Source organism: Hippopotamus amphibius, chromosome 16, assembly GCF_030028045.1.
Source record: "Hippopotamus amphibius kiboko isolate mHipAmp2 chromosome 16, mHipAmp2.hap2, whole genome shotgun sequence".
NCBI lineage: Eukaryota > Metazoa > Chordata > Mammalia > Artiodactyla > Hippopotamidae > Hippopotamus > Hippopotamus amphibius.
Window position 1 is genome coordinate 62902724 of NC_080201.1, and position 19697 is coordinate 62922420.

The following is a 19697-nucleotide window of genomic DNA, read 5'->3' on the forward strand; positions in this document are numbered from 1 at the left end:
TTTAGAAATTAATCCTTTTTTGATTCCATCATTTTCAGATATTTTCTTGCAGTCACAGGTTGTCTCTCATTTTATTTATAGTTCCCTTTGCTGGGCAAAAGCCTTTAAGTTTCATTAGGCCCCATTTGTTTATTTTTGTTTTTATTTCCATTACTCTAGGAGAAGGATGCAAAAAAAAATGTTGCTGTGATTTATGTCTAAGAGTGTTCTGCCTGTGTTTTCCTCTGGGAGTTTTATGGTATCCAGTCTTCCATTTAGGTCTTTAATCAATTGTGAGTTTATTGTTGTGTATGGTGTTGGAGAATGTCCTAATTTCATTCTTTTACATGCAGCTGTCCAGTTTTCCCAGCACCGCTTATTGAAGAGACTGTCTTTTCTACATTGTGTATTCTTGCCTCCTTTGTCAAATACTGAAAGTGACTGTCAGTGTGTAGGTTTATTTCTGGGTTCTCTATTCTGCTCCATTGATCCGTATGTCTGTTTCTGTGCTAATATCATTCTGTTTTGATTACTGTCACTTGGTAGTATTCGTTAGCTCTGGGATCATTATGCCTCCGGCTTTATTCTTTTTCCTCAGGGTTGCTTTGGCAATTCTGGATGTTTTGTGGTTCCATATACATTTTAGGATTTTTTATTTTATTTCTGTGACGATGAGTACATGGGTGATTTGATAGGGATCATGTTGAATCTGTAGGTTGCTTTGGGTGGTACGGCCATGTTGACCGTATTAATTCTTCCAGTCCCAGAGCAGGGGGTATCTTTCCATTTCTTTGAATCGTCTTCCATTTCCTTTATCAATGTCTCATAGTTCTCAATGTGTAAGTCTTTCACCTCCTTCATTAGATTTCCTCCTAGGTAGTTTATTTTTGATGGAATGTTTAGAAATTGATTTTTTAATTTTCTTTTTGATATTTCACTGTCTGTGTAAAGAAATGCAAAAGATTTCCCTATGTTAATCTCGTATCCTGCTGCCTTGCTGAATTCATTTATCGTTCTAATAGTTTTTGTGTGGCGTCTTTAGGATTTTCTACAAGGAATATTATGTCATCTGCATACAATGACAATTTTACCTCTTGCCTTCCCACTTGAATACCTTTTTTTTTCCTTGTCTGATTGCTGTGGCTGGGACTTCCAATACTATGTTGACTAGAAGTGGTGAAAGTGGGCTCCTTGTCTTGTTCAGTGCAGCAGGAAGGCTTTCCACTTTACCCACGGAGTGTTACGTTGGCAGTGGGTTTGTTGTAAGTGACTTTTATTGTGCTGAGATATGTCCCCTGTGTACTCAATTTGGTGAGAGTTTTTATCATGAATGGGGGTTGGATTTTGTCAAATTCTTTTCCGCATCAATGGAGATGATCATGTGGTTCTGTTTTCCCCTCTGTTGCTGTGCTGTTTCACACGGAATGACTTGTGCATGTTGAACCATCCTGTGACCCTGGCATGAATCCAACTTGATCGCGGTGTATGATTATTTGCTTGCTGGATTCAGTTTGCTAATATTTGGTGAGCATGTTTGCATCTGTATGCATCACGAATATTGGCCTGTAATGTTGTTGTTTGGTAGTGTCTTTGTCAGGTTTTGGTATGGGGTGATGCTGGCTGCATAGAATGACTTTGGGACCGTTTCTGCCTCTTCAGTCTTTGGAAGTGTTTGAGAAGGATCAGTAGACGTACTTGTTTGTATGTTTGGCGAAGTTTTCCCACAAAGTCATCTGGTCCTGGACGTTTGTTTGCAGGAAGTGACTTTTTTTAAATACAAATTCTTTTTCATTTCTTAATCAGTCTGTTCAAAGTTATGTATTTCTTCTTGATTTCGTGTTGGTGGGCTGTATGTGTCTAAAACGTGTCCATTTCTTCTAGGTTGTCCAATGTGTTGGCATAGAATTGTTAATCGTATTCTCTTAGCATTTATGGTGTTTTGTATTTCTGTGGTATCAGTTGTTATTTTTCCTCTTTCATATTCTTATTTTGTTTAGTTGGGTTGCACACTGTCTGCTTTTTTTTTTTTTATTTTTCTTTTTATTTTTTTTGGGGGTACACCAGGTTCAATCAACTGTTTTTATACACATATCCCCATATTCCCTCCCTTCCTTGACGCCCCCCCCTCGAGTCCCCCCCACCCTCCCTGCCCCAGTCCTCTAAGGCATCTTCCATCCTCGAGTTGGACTCCCTTTGTTATACAACAACTTCCCACTGACTATTTTACAGTTGGTAGTATACATATGTCTATGCCACTCTTTCACTTCATCTCAGCTTCCCCTTCACCCCCTGCCCCCCCAAACCTCGAGTTCTCCAGTCCATTCTCTGCATCTGCGTCCTTGTTCTTGTCTTGTCACTGAGTTCATCAGTACCATTTTTAGATTCCGTATATATGAGTTAGCATACAATATTTGTCTTTCTCTTTCTGACTTACTTCACTCTGTATGACAGACTCTAGGTCTATCCACCTCATTACATATGGCTCCATCTCATTCCTTTTTTTTTTAAATTTTTTTAATTTTTTATTTTTTTATTATTTTTTTGGGGGGGGTACACCAGGTTCAATCATCTGTTTTTATACACATATCCCCGTATTCCCTCCCTCCCTTGACTCCCCAGCCTCGAGTCCCCCCCACCCTCCCCGCCCCAGTCCTCTAAGGCATCTTCCATCCTCGAGTTGGACTCCCTTTGTTATACAACAACTTCCCACTGACTATTTTACAGTTGATAGTATATATATGTCTGTGCTACTCTCTCGCTTCGTCTCAGCTTCCTCTTCATCCCCGCCCCCTCCCATACCTCGAGTTCTCCAGTCCATTCTCTGTATCTGCATCCTTGTTCTTGTCACTGAGTTCATCAGTACCATTTTTAGATTCTGTATATGTGAGTTAGCATACAATATTTGTCCTTCTCTTTCTGACTTCACTCTGTATGACAGATTGTAGGTCTATCCACCTCATTACATATAGCTCCATCTCATTCCTTTTTATAGCTGAGTAATATTCCATTGTATATATATGCCACATCTTCTGTATCCATTCATTTGTTGATGGGCATTTAGGTTGCTTCCATGTCCTGGCTATTGTAAATAGTGCTGCAATAAACATCATGGTACAAGTTTCTTTTGGGATTATGGTTTTCTTTGGGTATATGCCCAGTAGTGGGATTACTGGATCATATGGTAGTTCTATTTGTAGTTTTTTAAGGAACCTCCAAATTGTTTTCCATAGTGGCTGTACCACCTTACATTCCCACCAACAGTGCAGGAGAGTTCCCTTTTCTCCACACCCTCTCCAACATTTGTGGTTTCCAGATTTTGTGATGATGGCCATTCTGATCGGTGTGAGGTGATACCTCATTGTGGCTTTGACTTGCATTTCTCTGATGATGAGTGATGTTGAGCATCTTTTCATGTGTGTGTTGGCCATCTGTATGTCTTCTTTGGAGAAATGTCTGTTTAGGTCTTCTGCCCTTTTGTGGAATGGGTTATTTGCTTTTTTGGTATTAAGCTTCATGAGCTGCTTGTATATTTTGGAGGTTAATCCTTTGTCCGTTGTTTCATAGGCAATTATTTTTTCCCATTCTGAGGGTTGCCTTTTAGTCTTGTTTATGGTTTCTTTCGCTTTGCAAAAGCTTTGACGTTTCATGAGGTCCCATTTGTTTATTCTTGATTTTATTTCCATGATTCTAGGAGGTGGGTCCAAAAGGATCTTTCTTTGATGTATGTCATAGAGTATTCTGCCTATGTTTTCCTCTAGGAGTTTTATAGTGTCTGGCCTTACATTTAGGTCTTTAATCCATTTGGAGTTTTTTTTTGTGTATGGTGTTAGGTAGTGTTCTAATTTCATTCTTTTACATGTTGCTGTCCAATTTTCCCAGCACCACTTACTGAAGAGGCTGTCTTTTTTCCATTGTATATTCTTGCCTTCTTTGTCAAAGATAAGGTGCCCATATGTGTTTGGGCTTACTTCTGAGTTCTCTATTCTATTCCATTGGTCTTCCTTTCTATTTTTGTGCCAGTACCATACTGTCTTGATCACTATGGCCTTGTAGTACAGTTTGAAGTCAGGAAGCCTGATTCCACCAACTCCATTTTTCCTTCTCAAGATTGCTTTGGCTATTCGGGGTCTTTTGCGTTTCCATACAAATCGTAAGATTTCTTGCTCTAGTTCTGTGAAAAATGCCATTGGTAATTTGATCGGGATTGCATTGAATCTGTAAATTGCTTTGGGTAGTACAGTCACTTTCACGATGTTGATTCTTCCAATCCAGGAACATGGTATGTCCCTCCATCTGTTTGTGTTGTCTTTGATTTCTTTCATCAATGTCTTAAAGTTTTCTGCATAGAGATCTTTTGCCTCCTTGGGCCGGTTTATTCCAAGGTATTTTATTCTTTTGGTTGCAATGGTGAATGAGAGAGTTTCCTTAATTTCTCTTTCTGCTCTTCCGTTGTTAGTGTATAGGAATGCAAGAGATTTCTGTGCATTAATTTTGTATCCTGCTACTTTACTAAACTCATCAATTAGTGCTAGCAGTTTTCTGGTAGAGTCTTTAGGGTTTTCTATATATAATATCATGTCATCTGCAAAGAGTGACAATTTTACTTCTTCTTTTCCAATTTGGATTCCTTTGATTTCTTTTTCTTCTCTGATTGCTGTGGCTAAAACTTCCAAAACTATGTTGAATAATAGTGGTGAGAGTGGACACCCTTGTCTTGTTCCTGTTCTTAGAGGGAATTCTTCCAGTTTTTCCCCATTGAGAACGATGTTGGCTTTTGGTTTTTCATATATGGCTTTTATTATGTTGAGGTAATTTCCTTCTATGCCCATTTTCTGGAGAGCTTTTATCATAAATGGATGTTGAACTTTGTCAAACGCTTTTTCTGCATCTATTGAGATGATCATATGGTTTTTATCCTTCAAGTTGTTGATATGATGTATCACATTGATTGATTTACGTATATTGAAGAATCCTTGCATCCCAGGGATAAACCCCACTTGATCATGTTGTATGATTTTTTTAATGTGCTGTTGGAGTCTGTTAGCTAGTATTTTGTTGAGGATTTTTGCATCTATATTCATCGGTGATATTGGTCTGTAATTTTCTTTTTTTGTGACATCTTTGCCTGGGTTTGGTATCAGCGTGATGGTAACCTCGTAGAATGCGTTTGTGAGTGTTCCGCCTTCTGCAATATTTTGGAAGAGTTTGAGAAGGATAGGTGTTAGCTCTTCTTGAAATGTTTGATAGAATTCGCCCGTGAACCCATCTGGTCCTGGGCTTTTGTGTGTTGGGAGATTTTGAATCACTGCCTCAATTTCCGTCCTTGTGATTGGTCTGTTCATAGTTTCTATTTCTTCCTGGTTCAGTCTTGGAAGATTGTATTTTTCTAAGAATGTATCCATTTCTTCCAGGTTATCCAATTTATTGGCATATAATTGCTTGTAGTAGTCTCTCATGATCTTTTGTATTTCTGAGGTGTCTGTTGTTACTTCTCCTTTTTCATTTCTAATTCTGTTGATTTGCATCTTCTCCCTTTTTTTCTTGATGAGTCTGGCTAATGGTTTATCAATTTTGTTAATCTTCTCAAAGAACCAGCTTTTATTTTTATTAATTTTTGCTATTGCTTCCTTCCTTTCTTTTTATTTCTGCTCTGATCTTTATGATTTCTTTCCTTCTGCTCCCTTTGGGGTTTCTTTGTTCTTCTTTCTCTAGTTGTTTTAGGTGTAAGGTTAGGTTGTTTAGTCGATAATTTTTGTTGTTTCTTAAGGTAGGACTGTATTGCTATAAACTTCCCTCTTAGAACTGCTTTTGCTGCGTCTCATAGGTTTCGGGTTGTTGTGTTCTTGTTGTCATTTGTTTCTAGATATTTTTTGATTTCCTCTTTGATTTCTTTAGTGATTTCTTGGTTGTTTAAGAGTGAATTGTTTAGCCTCCATGTGTTTGTATTTTTTGCAGTTTTTTTCCTGTAATTGATATCTAGTCTCATGGTGTGGTCAGAGAGGATGCTTGATATGATTTCAATTTTCTTGAATTTTCCAAGGTTTGATTTGTGACCCAAGATGTGATCTATCCTGGAAAATGTTCTATGTGCACTTGAGAAGAAAGTGTATTCTGTTGTTTTTGGATGGAATGTCCTATAAATATCAATTAAGTCAAGATGGTCTGATGTGTCATTTAAAGCTTGTGTGTCTTTATTGATTTTCTGTTTGGATGATCTGTCCATTGATGTAAGTGGGGTGTTCAAGTCTTCCACTATTATTGTGTTACTGTCGATGTCCCCTTTTATGGCTGTTAGCATTTGCCTTATGTATTGAGGTGCTCCTATGTTGGGGGCATAGATATTTACAATTGTGATATGTTCTTCTTGGATGGATCCCCTGATCATTATTTTCCTTGTCTCTTGTAATAGTCTTTACTTTAAAGTCTAATTTGTCTGATGTGAGTATTGCTACTCCAGCTTTCTTTTGACTTCCATATGCATGGAATATCTTTTTCCATCCCTTTACTTTCAGTCTATATGTGTCCCTTGGTCTGAAGTGGGTTTCTTGTAAGCAGCATATAGAAGGGTCTTGTTTTTGTATCCATTCAGCAAGTCTGTGTCTTTTGGTTGGAGCATTCAATCCATTTACATTTAAGGTGATTATTGACATGTGTGTTTCTGTTACCATTTTCTTAATTGTTTTGGGTTTGTATTTGTAGGTGTTTTCTGTTTCTTGTGTTTCCTACTTAGAGAAGTTCCTTTAGCAATTGTTGTAAGGCTGGTTTGGTGGTGCTGAATTCTCTTAAGCTTTGCTTGTCTGGAAAGCTTTTGATTTCTCCATCGAATCTGAATGAGATTCTTGCTGGTTAGAGTATTCTTGGCTGTAGGTTTCTCTCTTTCAGGACTTTCAGTATATCCTTCCATTCCCTTCTGGCCTGCAGAGTTTCTGTAGAAAGGTCAGCTGTTATCCTTATGGGTTTTCCTTTATATGTTATTTGTTGCTTTTCTCTTGCTGCTTTTAATATTTTTTCTTTGTGTTTAATTGTCATTAGTTTGATTTATATGTGCCTTGGAGTATTTCTCCTTGGGTTTATTCTGTATGGGACTCTCTGTGCTTCTTGCACTTGGTTGATTATTTCTTTTCCCATATTGGGGAAGTTTTCCACTATAACCTCTTCAAATATTTTCTCAGACGCTTTCTTTTCTTCTTCTTCTTCTGGGATGCCTATAATTCGAATGTTGGTGCACTTAATGTTATCACTGAGGTCTCTGAGACTGTCTTCTCTTCTTTTCATTCTTTTTTCTTTTTCCTGCTCTGTGGCAGTTATTTCCCCCATTCTATCTTCTAACTCACTTATTCGTTCTTCTGCCTCAGTCATTCTGCTGGTTATAGCATCTAGAGTATTTTTAATTTCGGTTATTTTGTTATCCATTGCTGTTTGTTTTTCTGAGTTCTTATGAACTGTTTCTTGTACTTTCTCTATTTTGTTATTGAGATTTTGTATCATTTTTACTATCATTACTCTGAATTCTTTTTCAGGCATTTTTCCTATTTCCTCCTCATTTATTTGGTCTTGTGGGTTTTTTTCCTGCTCCTTTGCCTGCATGGTGTTTCTTTGTTTCCTCATGGTAGTCCGAACTTTTGGGGTTGTTTGTCCTGGCGATAGAGGGGTTTATAGAAGACCGTCCAAGCCCCAGACTAATGTCCGAGTGTTGGGTTAAACAAATACTAAGCTAGGAAACACATACATGTATAAGACACACAATTACTGAATCCCTTAGGACATAAGGCTCTGGAAAGACCTGACAGAGGAACCCCAGTATGCTATCAGATATTCAAAGAGAAACCCAACAGAAATTGAAAACCAAAACAGAACAAAACAGAAACAAAAGCAAAAACAAACAAACAAACAAATAACACCTTACACATGCAAACACTAATCCAGGGAGATTTCGTAAGCTAGGATCAAATATAAAAAAGAGCTAGAGTAGCACCAGACAGAGTGGAGATTCTCAGAATGAAATTAGACAATTGTAGTAAGAACTAAGATAAAGACAAAAACCTAATATTAAATACCAAGGTGGTGTGTCATCTGGAGAATAGAGCAAGGAGTCTGAGCAGATCGATAGTGTTACTTATAAGTATGTTAAGATAAAATAAAGTAAAAATGGATGGAAGACAGGGGAACAGAAGAGCGTAGTGTGACTGGAAATATGCAAATAAAAAGAAAGGAATAGAGATGTATAAAAGATAGAGATGAAAGGAAGGTATGAGAGATATATTGTCCATACTACCAAAAACTTAGCTAGAAATAGAAGTATATAAAAAGGCAAAAAAGAAAAAATAGAATAAAAAATAGAATTAAAAATATGTTTTAAAACTTGTAGATCCCTTAGGACTAAGATTGTAATTAATAAAAGAAAAAAAAAGGGGGGGGGGATCCAGAACTGATCCCAGAATGGACCAGTTCAATAGGATTGATACTAATATTTCTGTTTCCTTAGAGTCTGAGCTGTAAGTGTCCTTCTACTCGCCTTGGGTTTTTTTGCATTATTCTGTGACCAGCAGAGCTTCCTTTATTGTTTGTCTGTAAGCGTGGGTGTGTGGGGAGGGAGAGGGTACAACAGTGGCTCCTTCCCCTGGGAGTGAGTGAGCAGTGGCGCACTGTTGTTTCTGTTGTTTCAGTCGGGCTTGGAGGTGCCTGTTGCAGAGGGACGCCAGTGGCTCTGGTGTAAACAGAAAGTCTCAGAGTTGGGCCTTTCTCGGGTTTTTTTTTTTTTTCCTCTCTGCAGCCTCCCTGCTGCCAGCGTTCCAAGGGGTTTTACTCTAGCCCCGCCCGAATGCCTGAGGGTGCTTGTTATCTCTGAGCGCCTTAGGTGGCCAGCAGGGCGTCTCTCCACTGCCTGTTGCAGGGGCGCCGAAAGAGAGAGAGGGAGAGGCTACACGCGCAGCTCCTCCCCCCCGCCCGTGAGCCTGCAGCCTCCAGCCGCCATCATGGCCGGGCAGCTCTCAGGGACGGGCACTCCTCGCCGCGGACCTCCTCCCTCCTGGCCTCTCGGTCTGTCACCTTACTGGCAACAATGTTTCTCACCCTGAACCAGCTCTCCGGTTCGCACGCTCCAGCTCCCGGACCCTCTGTTCAGCTGTGAATCGACGTCTGGATCCGGGAACGCTGAGCTGCGCTGCAGACCCTCCGTATGTTTCTCCCTCCCTCCCGTCTGCCACAGCTCCGCCGCTTCACCCTCTTTGAGCCGTCCTAGATGCCTCCCTACCGGCTATGTCAGGCTCCTTCCGGTCCTTTCTGGTGTCCGAGGTCGTCTGCTGGTGTTCAGCTGGTTCTCTGTGGGAATTATTGCATCTTTTGGTACATTCCGAATGCATCTGTGGAGAGGGATGCATTCCACGTCCCTCTACTTCACCACCATCTTTTCTCCCTGCTTTTGAATTTGATGGAATAAAATACACTCATCGTTTCTTTTCACTTATTCCCGATCATGCTTAAAACTTGAACCACATTATTGTAGCAGTTTCACTTTGTATATTTTTCTCTCACATAAAATCCAGTCGCAAATGTGTGCCTGTGTGCGTGTGTGCACCCAACCGGTCTGTTTTGGTGAGATGTGTTTGTATGGTTTTGTCTAAGGTGAGCGACCCTCTGTCACAGTTCTCATGAATGTGTATTCATGGTTATGTGCGTGTTTCCATCTGGGTTATATGCATGTGGGTCAGAAGTGTGTGTCTCTTCCTTTTAACAGATAATTCTTACTTACTCCCCACGTTGACTGAGGCAATTAGGACACCTACCAATGATGTATTGGGATTCAAAGTGCTCAGTGTTTCTCCCACAACTGATATTTCATTGTTTTCTCTCTGCCTCTCAAGTGGATGGACTAGGACTTTGGCATCATACTTTCATGGAAACCAGGGCATAAAACTGCAGTGGAAATGATCTAACGTGATGTTTACTCTAAAGGACACATCTGTCTGCATTGGGGCCATCAGTGAGGGGTGCCCCAGCTGGACCAGCCTCACTTCTTTGGGAGACAGTTCCCCTCATTCCCTCCCACTCTGCCTCCAGTGCACTCACACGGCCACCTTGAGGTTGGCCACGAAGAGAGTATTTACACTGAAGAAAGAGACAAGTGCCACACACCTGGGCTTTTTACAAAGTGATATATTCCTAAGCCCACTTACCAGCACAGCACCTGGCTGTCACGTCAAATGCCAGGGTGTTCCTTCACACTGATGGTGTTTCTGTGTGCCGAGACCAGCTCGGCGACTCGAGGTGAGTGACGGGTGCCGCAAGCTTGAAGAAGACACAGACACAGACTGAAGAGAAAGATGGGACCGGGGGACTCAAGACCTCTAGGATCAAGAGCCCCGCTGACTCATCGCAGGCTGCTTTTATTGAGTTTGTGGGCTAACATTCTCAGGTTACACTCATAAACAATCAAAGGCCTCACATGACTGAGGCAATTATCTTTGTTTACTTCCTGGGTCTGAGTTGAGCAGGTGTGGATTTGAGCTGGGGGTGGAGAGCAAAACAGCCCTGGGGGCAGGAGACCTCTCTCAGATATTGGGGGTCTGTGCCCCACCCATGTTGGCCCCTCTGCGACTGTGCCTGTCTTAGGTTGTTCCTCCCTTGAGGAATCTTACCCGTCTCTGGCTAACCAGTCATCCTCTAGGGCCAAACAGGGTGATATAAGAAAGGCTCTATGCACCACCCCTGTTGGCCCCTCTACGGCTGTGCCTGTCTTAGGTTGTTCCTCCTCTGAGGAATCTTACCCGTCTTTGGCTAACCAGCCATCCCTCAGGACCAAACAGGGTGATATTAGTCTCCACGCCCCGCACCCTCAGCTCCTCCACTGCTCAAGCAGGACATTCTGAATCCCATCGCTCGGCCCACATACTTCAACATTTTCAAGGTTTCAAAAAGTTTCTAGAATGTCTTCCCACATCTGTGGAAACTATACCAGGTGTCATGTGATGAGGAGAGAAGGGCTTGAGGTGTTGGGCACTTTAGGGAATAAATTTGGATCTGTGAGTTCCAAAATTGGCCCATATTTCACGCATTTATTCAGTTACTTAAGGAACATTCTGTTTCTGGGTGAAGGGGTGGAAGACAGTAGCACACCAGAATAGGTGGAAATTAAAATAAAGCAAAATATGTTACATGAAAGTGGACGAAAGCATGAAGGTGTGTAAGGTGAGGACACAGACCCGCCATGTGGGATGTACTTCGTGTCACAGGGCTGAGAGCAGACGGGGCCGTCAGGGAGAGGCCTCCGTGGTGGGGAGGGAAAGCCCCACGGTTCCTAGAGGCAGAGCCCTCCCCAGGGACTCCCAGACCTGCTCTTGCACCCACACCCTGTCTCTCCCTCCGTGGTCTCGGCAGACAGTTCACACAACACAGGCTGCAGACGCCCTTCCAGAAGCTCCTGGGCCCAGGAGGTCATGGCCAAGGCTGCACCATTCTGGATGGTGCGCGGCTCCCTCGTGTGCTCAGCTCCTGGCTGCACCTGGGGTTCCTCCATGGCCGTGTCGATCCTGAAAGAGCAGAATCCCGAGGCCCAGCAGGATCGCGGCAGCCACACCCATCCGGACGAGGTTCTCCACCGTGTGGTCTGGGGGTTGAGGCCAGGAATTGTGCACAGAGGGGTCACAGAGGTCAGGCAGATCTGAATCACCCCAGAATCCTGGCCTACCCCAGGGCACCTGCCTCCCCTTGACAGGACGTGACCCTGAGAGCCCAGCCCCATATCTGAGGATTTCTCCTGCTCATCACTCGTGGGATGTGACGTGTTTTGTGATGGGCGAGTGGTGTCAGCTGCCCCTGAGAGTCATACAGTGAGGGTGTGAGTGAGGCACTGGGGGGACACAGCCCTTCTCCTGGGCTCCGTGTCCTCCTCTGTGGAGCCCCTGTGCCCCCTTATGTGTGACCGTCCCAGAGAGTCCTGAGCAGAGCACCCTGAGCTGACTGAGCCCAGACAGGATGGAGTGGGGCTCCTCACCTGAGAACAGGAGCTTCCATTGGTTCCTGGGGTGTGACCCAGCCCTGCCCCCCATGAACCCACCAGCACCTCCCACAGACCCTCACTCACCCGTCTGCGGGCCTGACTCCACTGGGGGGAGAAGCTGATCCTCAGAGCCTCCTGGGGGTCAGGATGGGGGTGATGGGTGGGGGCTGCTTCTCCCCACGTCAGGCCTGCTCCTCCTCCCCTGGCTGCGCCCCAGCATCTCCCTCTCCATGACCCCATCCTTCATCCACCACCCTCAGAGCCCCTGCAGCCCTATGCTCCCCCCACATCTCTGCCCGACTCCCAGTGTGTCCTTGAGGATCCGAGGGCATTAGATCCCCCAAGATATTGTGAAACTGTCCTGGGGTGGCCTGTGCGCCCCCTGAGCAAAGAGCCCCTGTGACTCCTCAATTCTTGAATTGGGGCCTGTGGGTGGGGGGTTGGGACCCCAGGGGTCCCGGGAATGAGGACAGGAGGGGGTGGGGATGGGGCTGACCCTGGAGTCCCCACCTCACTCAACTCTTCCCCGACACCTGCCCTGTGGCCTCCCCAGGACCCTCCCACTGCCCCCCTGTCACCTTCCAGAACCCAGGTGAGGGGGAAGGGGTGGGTAGGGGTGAAGGCCTCTCAGGGGCAGATCCCCCTCTGGGTGACCCTCCCTCACAGCCCCCTCACTCCCACCCCAGCCCAGAGCCCTCAGGGGACAGAGCCCTGAGCGGACTGCGTCCGAGGGACAGGGTCAGGGCCCCTCACCTGAGACCAGGAGCTCCAGGGGGTCACTGGGCTGTGACAGCAGGTAGGGGTGACTGCTGAGTGAGCTGTAGCACCTGTAGGTCCCACTGTGGGCTGAGGTCACAGGACTCATGGAGAATTCGGCCTGGAACTGCCCACCTCGGGACTTTGCTCTAAGACGCAGAGGGGGATGGGCTGCCCCCTCCTTGGACAGAAGCAAAGTGCCTGTCCTGCTCCCTGACTGACACAGCAGCGTCACGTTCTCTCCTGAGGCCACCAAGGAGCCTGGCTGCACCGAGAGCGAGGGCGTGTCAGGGAGCCGTCCTAGAGAGAGGAAGAGGGTGAGGGGCTGCCGGCCGACCTGGTTCTCAGCTGAGACTCAGCAGGGCCTCCCTGAGGACCCTCAGCTCTGTCTGTCTGTGTTTTCTCTGAGTCTCTCCCTCTCCCCACCCACCCCGTCTCTCTGTCTGTCTCCCTCCCTGGGGACCCCTCCCCCCTGGTCCCAGCATCACCTCCTGGGGCTCCCCCCGCAGGGCCTGTGCAGAGTCTGGGTCCCTGACGGACCCGCTGGCTCCTCACCTGCCACCAGGATGTCCAGGGGGTCACTGGGGGCCGACCACTCGGAGGAGAGGTTGTGTCCACCGTAGCATCTGTACCGGCCCCCGTGGGCGTTGGTCACCCGGCCCAGGGGGACGTCGGCCTGAGAGAGCCCGGCCTGGGGCTGCCGGGCAGGGTGCTGGAGGAGGTCCTGTCCCCCCTCCTTGGACAGAGCGAATCTGTCGTAGCCGACATCAGAGCGACACTGGAGGGTCAGGTTCTGTCCAGAGGCCACGACAGGGCCCTGTGGGGTCAGGAGGGAGGGCTTCCCAGACACACCTGGGGAGAGAGCAGCCCTGGGTTGTAGGGGCTGGTTCCTCCCGTGAACCCCCCTCTCCCGTCCTGGTCCCCAGGTCTCACTCTCGCTCACACTCTGTGTCCTGTGAGCCCCGTGCTCCCCTCACCCCACCCTCCCAAGTGGGACAAGCCTGGGGGGAAACAAGCATCTAGTAACCAGTCTGGTGCCTCCCCTCCCCCCACTCTCTCATGTGGGGCTCCCCAGGGACAAAGACCCCAGTAGTTGTCTGGTATCTGAAACAATGTCTGGGGCCAGGATGGGACCTCCTCACCTGCGACCAGGAGCTCCAGGGGGTCACTGGGTTCTGACCACACCTGGGGTTTGTCCCTGTTAAAGCCGTGGCATCTGAACGTCCACCTGTGTGTGGGGGTCACGGGGCCCACAGGGAACAGGGCCTGGGTCTGCCCATCGGGGCGTCGCTGTGTGTCCAGGGTCCGGGAGGACTTGTGTTCTCCTTCCTTAGTCAGAATGAACCTGTCCATTCCCTGCCATGAGCCACACTGGAGGGTCACGTTCCCTCCTGAGGTCACCACCGGGCTCGGCAGGGCTGAGAGGGTGGGTTTGTAGTAAACTCCTAGGAGAGTAGGAGGCCGCTTGTTAAGTGGGGCTCACACCCCCTCCCCTCCCCCAGGGCTGGGCTGTGAGAGGGACGCAGCCCTGAGCGCAGACCCCCTTCCTGAGGGCAGAGCCTGAGGCTGGGACCCCTGAGTGTCCTCTCACCTGTCACCACCAGCTCCAGGGGGTCACTGTGCTCTGACCAGGCAGTGGAGCTGTTATAGGAACAGTGATGTCTCCCTGCGTAGGGCTCTGTCATGTGTGGGATGGAGAACTTGGCCTTAACCCCGGGCTCCAGTGGGCTCTGTCTGTTCCAGGGGGCTGAGCTTCCCTCTTTATCCAGACGGAACTCCTGGGCTCCCCGGGTCCCCTGACACCAGATGGTCACGGGGCTCCCCCAGGGGATCACAGAGCCTGGCTCAGCCCAGATGGTGGGTTTGGGGAGGGTCCCTGGAGGGAAATCAGAGGCTGCGTCCCAAGACATGCCCACCCCCAGGTGCCCAGCTCTCAGCCCCAAACCTCCCAGACTCGCCCTCCTTCAGCCCAGACCTGCTGCTCCCCATCCCCATGGCCTGGGGGTGGCCCCTTGTCCCTGTGAGGAGGAGGGAGCTGGGACACCTGGGACAGACTCACCTGCCTGCACCTGGGTCCCCAGGCCCACACTCAGCCCTGGAAGAGAGATCCCTGTGAGAGAGTTGCCCTGAATCTGGGCAGCACCTCTCCTCCCCAGGAGCCTCCTGAGTCCTGGGGTCTCCTTACAGAGCAGCCCTGACTGTGGGGAGGGGCCCCTCCCAGAGCAGGGCTTCCCCTCCCCCTCCTCCATCTCACCGAGGCAGAGCAGGGCCGTGCGGGTGGGGGTCATGGCGTCTGGTCCCTGTGGTCCCGGCTGTGCAGATGGAGGAGACCCCGGTGCCCTCAGGACAGACAGACCCACAGGATGTGGCCACTTGGAGGCTGGTCCTCCCCGTCACGGGGTTGTCACGTCAGCAGCCCCACAGGAAGGGGAACTGCCTGTTCTTGAGAGTCTGCATCTTGTTCCCATGATAGATCCGGTACCTCTTGAGACACCCCTTCCCAGTGAGGGTAAGCCGGCACATCCTTCCCTCTCAGAGCTTCCCCGTGGGGTCTCCTTCATCCTCAGCCCATCCATCAGCTCATCCCTGTTGGGTCCTCACCCTGGACAGGGGTCCCCCAGGCCCTGGAGATGCTTCAGGGAGGATGCAGGTTCCTGCTGCTCCGCTGAGCTCAGATCCGCACAGACACATGTGTAGCATCACCTAGAGCTCAGTGGAGGGCAGCGTGGCAGTGAGCACAGAGGAGACTCACAGGGAGGTGAGGGAAGGACACGTGACTCCCCTCCTGGCCCTGGAGTGTGGGTTTATTCCTACCACAGCCCCTTCAGGGACTTCTCTCTTTTTATTGCAACAACGTCCACTCCACCTTCCTGGGAACAAGCCCCTGAGTCATTCCTGCCTCCTCGGTGCCCCTTGCCCGTTGGACAGCGTCTGCCTCCCGATCCTGTGGTCCTGCCTAGAAGCTTCAGGGGACATGAATTTGGGTTAGAGTTCTCACTTCGAAGGAAAACAGTCCTCTATTTCAATCTGTGCCCACTGCTCCTGTAGCCTTGAGGGCAGCACCCTTTCTTTGAGCCTGAGCTTCCTGCTCTGCGTGTTGTCACGAGCCCCCCTCCTCAGAGTGGCCGTGGGCTCCGTGGTGCCAGGTTCCCTGCAGGACCATCCTTGGGAATCTCCAGACCAGGTGACGACAGGCGTGGGTGGACGTGGAAGGATCGGGGGCTCAGACTCCAGGGTCAAGGGGGTGACAGTGGTGCCCACCCAGGAGCCCTCCCCTGCCCCTGCCACTGAGAAATGCTACTTAGAATATTTGTGAAACCCAGACCACAGACACATGCAGAAAAAGAGAAAGTACCCCAAAGGGAGAGGGAACCAGAGCAGAGAAGAGAGAACTAGGCTGACAGGCGCCCGGTGGCTGGGGTCATCAAGGGGTCATGGGGGGAGGTTTCCACCCGTGTGGACACAGAGAGGGACCCAGGTCCTCCCAGGCAGGGAGGGGTCAGGGCTCCAGGTGAAGGTGGGACGCTGCAGCCCCCATTCCCCGTGTTTCTGGACGGGCATTGGGATAGCTCTGCTCACGGCCCCAAGTCCATGGTCAGCAGTGAGCAGCCTCCCCTGTGTGGCAGGAAACGGACTCAGTCCAGGGCTGTCAGCCATGTGTGTCCACCCACCATGAGAGTGTGAGGCTCCCAGTGGACCATCCCTGCGGGCACAGCTCTGAGCAGATGCTGAGTCTGAGACCGTGGTCCCCACAGGCAGGAGCCGCTGCAGCCGTGTCCCCTGGTCAGCCTGACTCCCAGGACCGCCCTGCAGAAACCTTGTATGAGAGGAGAGGCTTTAACAGGAATGGACATAAGACTGACCCCAATAATAGTGAGAGTGTTACGGACAGCAGTCTGGTGACGAATGGGGGTGTCCTAGGCACGGAAGTAGAATGAACAGGACAATATCAGAGTCCCTGTAAATTAAGCAAGTTTAAATATCTGAAACATAAAGGGAGGCCACATATGGATTATTTTACAGAAGAACAGGTGGTTGTTGAAAAGCTGCAGAAATTTTAGATGTGAGAAATCCATTAGAATCAACACATTCAAAAAAGTCATTGCATCGAGGACAAGAGAGCTGAAGGGCCAGTGGTGAAGTTGGCATACAGTAGTGAGGACATGGTGCAGAATGCAGCATGGAGAGAGCAGAAATGGAAAGCCTAGGTAATTGGGGACTAGAATGAGGAGGGCCAACGTCACATCTGTTGTAAGTGTCGGAAGGAAAGCAGCTCATGACGTGTGGGAGCCGCTCAAGGAAGAAGCATTGAACATTTTTTAGAGATGAGGACAGACCAGCTAAGTGCTAGTTCACGTGTATTTAAAAGCGATATGTGTATCTTGACCCTTCGTGGGAAATGAAGAAAATGACGGGTGAATTAAAAAAAAAGAAAAACCACCATAGGGCTTCCTAGGTGGCGCATTGGTTAAGAATCCGCCTGCCAATTCAGGGGACACGGGTTTGATCCCTGCTCCAGGAGGATCCCACATGCCGCAGAGCAACTAAGCCCATGTGCCACAACTATTGAGCCTGTGCTTTAGAGCCCGTGAGCCACAACGACTGAGCCCATGTGCTGCAACTACTGAAGCCCACGCGCCTAGAGCCCCTGCTCCGCAACAAGAGAAGCCACGGCAATGAGGAGCTCGCGCATGACAATGAAGATTAACCCCTCTCACCGCAACAAAATGAAAGCACGCGCACAGCAAAAAAAAAAAAAAAAAAAAAACCCAACACAGCCAATAAAATAAATAAATAAATTTATTAAAAAAACCAAAAAACCACCATATCTTGCACTGAATTATCCAGTTTGAAATGGTAAAGTCTATTTATGAAATTTCAACAAAAAAAAAATCAAGGAATTCTTACCTGGGGCGCTACACATGTCCCCAAATTACTTCCGGTAGCAAATGCAAATCACCATCAAGAGAATGACAAGCTCAGGGGACAAGATGACCTCCTATGAAAAGGTGATGCCAAAAGATACTGGAGAAGTACCTTCAGGGAATTAATTAGGACAAATTTTATTCCGAGGCAAGTTATTATTTTTTTTTCACATTTCATTTGCTTTATTTTTAAACTATGATACAATATTTCCTGTTCTGTTTTTATTTTCCTGTTATGTAAGTTTTATGAGTCAGTATTAACCTTTTTTCAATCACTTTGTCTCACAAAATTATCTGGGAATGGTCCGGGCACTTATTTTCTTTCTTTCTTTCCTTCTTTCCTTCTTTTTGTCATTTTAATACCTCTTCAGCATCCTTACTGCATATTACCTAACACACGTATTTTCACACAACTGTGGTAAGCCCTCGTGTGTCCCTATTGCTGCTCCAGCCTACGTGGGCTCCTCCTAGACGGTGAGGAAACAACACTTTTACTTAAAATGTAATGAGATTGGGGGAACCCGCAGTGGGAGGGAGCTTCTGAAAAATACGTTATGATTTATTCAAACAGAGTGGCAAATGATGTTTAAGGGAAAAAGTGAAAGAGTCCTCAGAGGGACAATCCCTAAATGCTGGGATTCTGGGCACCACATCTGCCCTGTGGGAGCTGTGTCCCAGCCCTAAAGCCACCACGTCGGGCTGCGTCTTCATGAGCGTAAAGCTAGTGTTGCAGAAGGGGGACCCCTTCCAGGCCCGCGAGGGGGCTCTTGTGCAACCCTGGGACATGAGTTGTGTGAGGAGACACACGTGCTGACAAAGCAGACGTCTTTATTGGGAAGGGGCGCCCGGGCGGAGAGCAGCAGGTGAGGAGGGCCAGGAGGACCGCTGTGCCCAGGGCTCCCCGTCTCAGGGTTTATGGGGATGGGTGGGTTCCGGGTTGTCTCTGGCCCGTCGTCTTCCTGGGCCCGTATGTGGTGAGTCAGGGTCCTTGCTGGTGGGAGCGCCTCTCTCAGCCAAGACGGATCCCAGCGGGAGGGCTTCTGGGAGGTTAGGGCAGGAAATGTCTTCTCCTCCCTCCTCCTTCCGGCCCCTCCCGGATCCTCCGGGTTGGTTGTTGGTGGCAGCACCCTGTTCTTTATCAGGGCCTGCTGCTGTGAGACAAGTCAGGTGAGCGGTCATCAGGGTGCCCGGGAAGGCGGGAGGTTTCTGTCGGAGATTCTCTGACAGTAAGGAGGCTTCGGGGGGTGCATCCCTTCCCCGTCACCTGTACTCTCCTCTCCTAGGAGCTGAGTCACACGCTTTATTTGAAATAACATGTTTTCCAGTGGCTTGATAAAGAGAATGAGGGTGAACGAAGGCATTTCCAGAGATGCAAGTTCTTAGATATTTAGTGTTTTCACAAGTAAAGGAATCCGAAGTGATGTAATGGAGACAGTGAGATGCAAAGTGAGAATAAAAACGGCAAAAAAAAAAAATGACCTTTATAAAATTATACAAACGCAGAGCTTCCCTGGTAGTGCAGTGGATAAGAATCCCCCTGGCAATGCAGGGGACCTGGGTTTGATTCCTGGTCCGGGAAGACTCCATGTGCCCCGGTGCAACTCAGCCTGTATGCCACAGCTACTGAGCCTGTGATGTAGAGCCTGCAGTCCACCACTGTTGAACCCATGTGCCACAACCACTAAAGCCCGTGCACGTAGAGCCCATGCTCGGCAATAAGAGAAGCCAAAGCAATGAGAAGCGCACACACAGCAATGAGGAGTAGCCCCGGGTGTCCACAATGAGAGAAAGCCCGTGCGCAGCTACACAGACCCAACACAGCCCATGCATGCGTACATATATATATGGATTAAAAAAGAAAGAAAATTATACAAATACAGAGATGCACACAGAAACATGCCCACACCTACACGCACAGGTGTACATATAGACACACAGATGTGCACATGCGCACACATGTAGATGAGTCCTCAGTTCAGGTAAAGTATAATTAGACATTGTCTTCTCTACAGGAGGAGGAGAATGCATCCTCGTTCAGA

General features: G+C 47.9%; 1 protein-coding gene across 1 annotated transcript; it reads right to left on the minus strand.

Moving 5' to 3' along the window:
• Positions 1-11462: 11462 nt before the first annotated feature.
• LOC130839338 (leukocyte immunoglobulin-like receptor subfamily A member 6) lies at positions 11463-15021 on the minus strand. Its single transcript, XM_057713545.1, has 7 exons — positions 14988-15021; positions 14793-14828; positions 14325-14609; positions 13876-14178; positions 13274-13585; positions 12731-13033; positions 11463-11584 (listed from the first exon to the last, which is right to left on the minus strand). Exons 1-7 carry the CDS (start codon positions 15019-15021, stop codon positions 11463-11465), a joined length of 1395 nt encoding a protein of 464 aa, XP_057569528.1.
• Between the last annotated feature and the right edge of the window lie 4676 nt (positions 15022-19697).

Coding starts and splice junctions, on each gene's coding strand:
- LOC130839338 (XM_057713545.1), bottom strand. CDS start 15,021: ATGACCCCCACCCGCACGGCCCTGCTCTGCCTCG. Junction 14,179..14,324: donor CCTGGAGCTGGTGGTGACAG/GTGAGAGGACAC, acceptor CTACTCTCCTAG/GAGTTTACTACAAACCCACC. Junction 13,034..13,273: donor GGCAGGTGAGGAGCCAGCGG/GTCCGTCAGGGA, acceptor TCCTCTCTCTAG/GACGGCTCCCTGACACGCCC.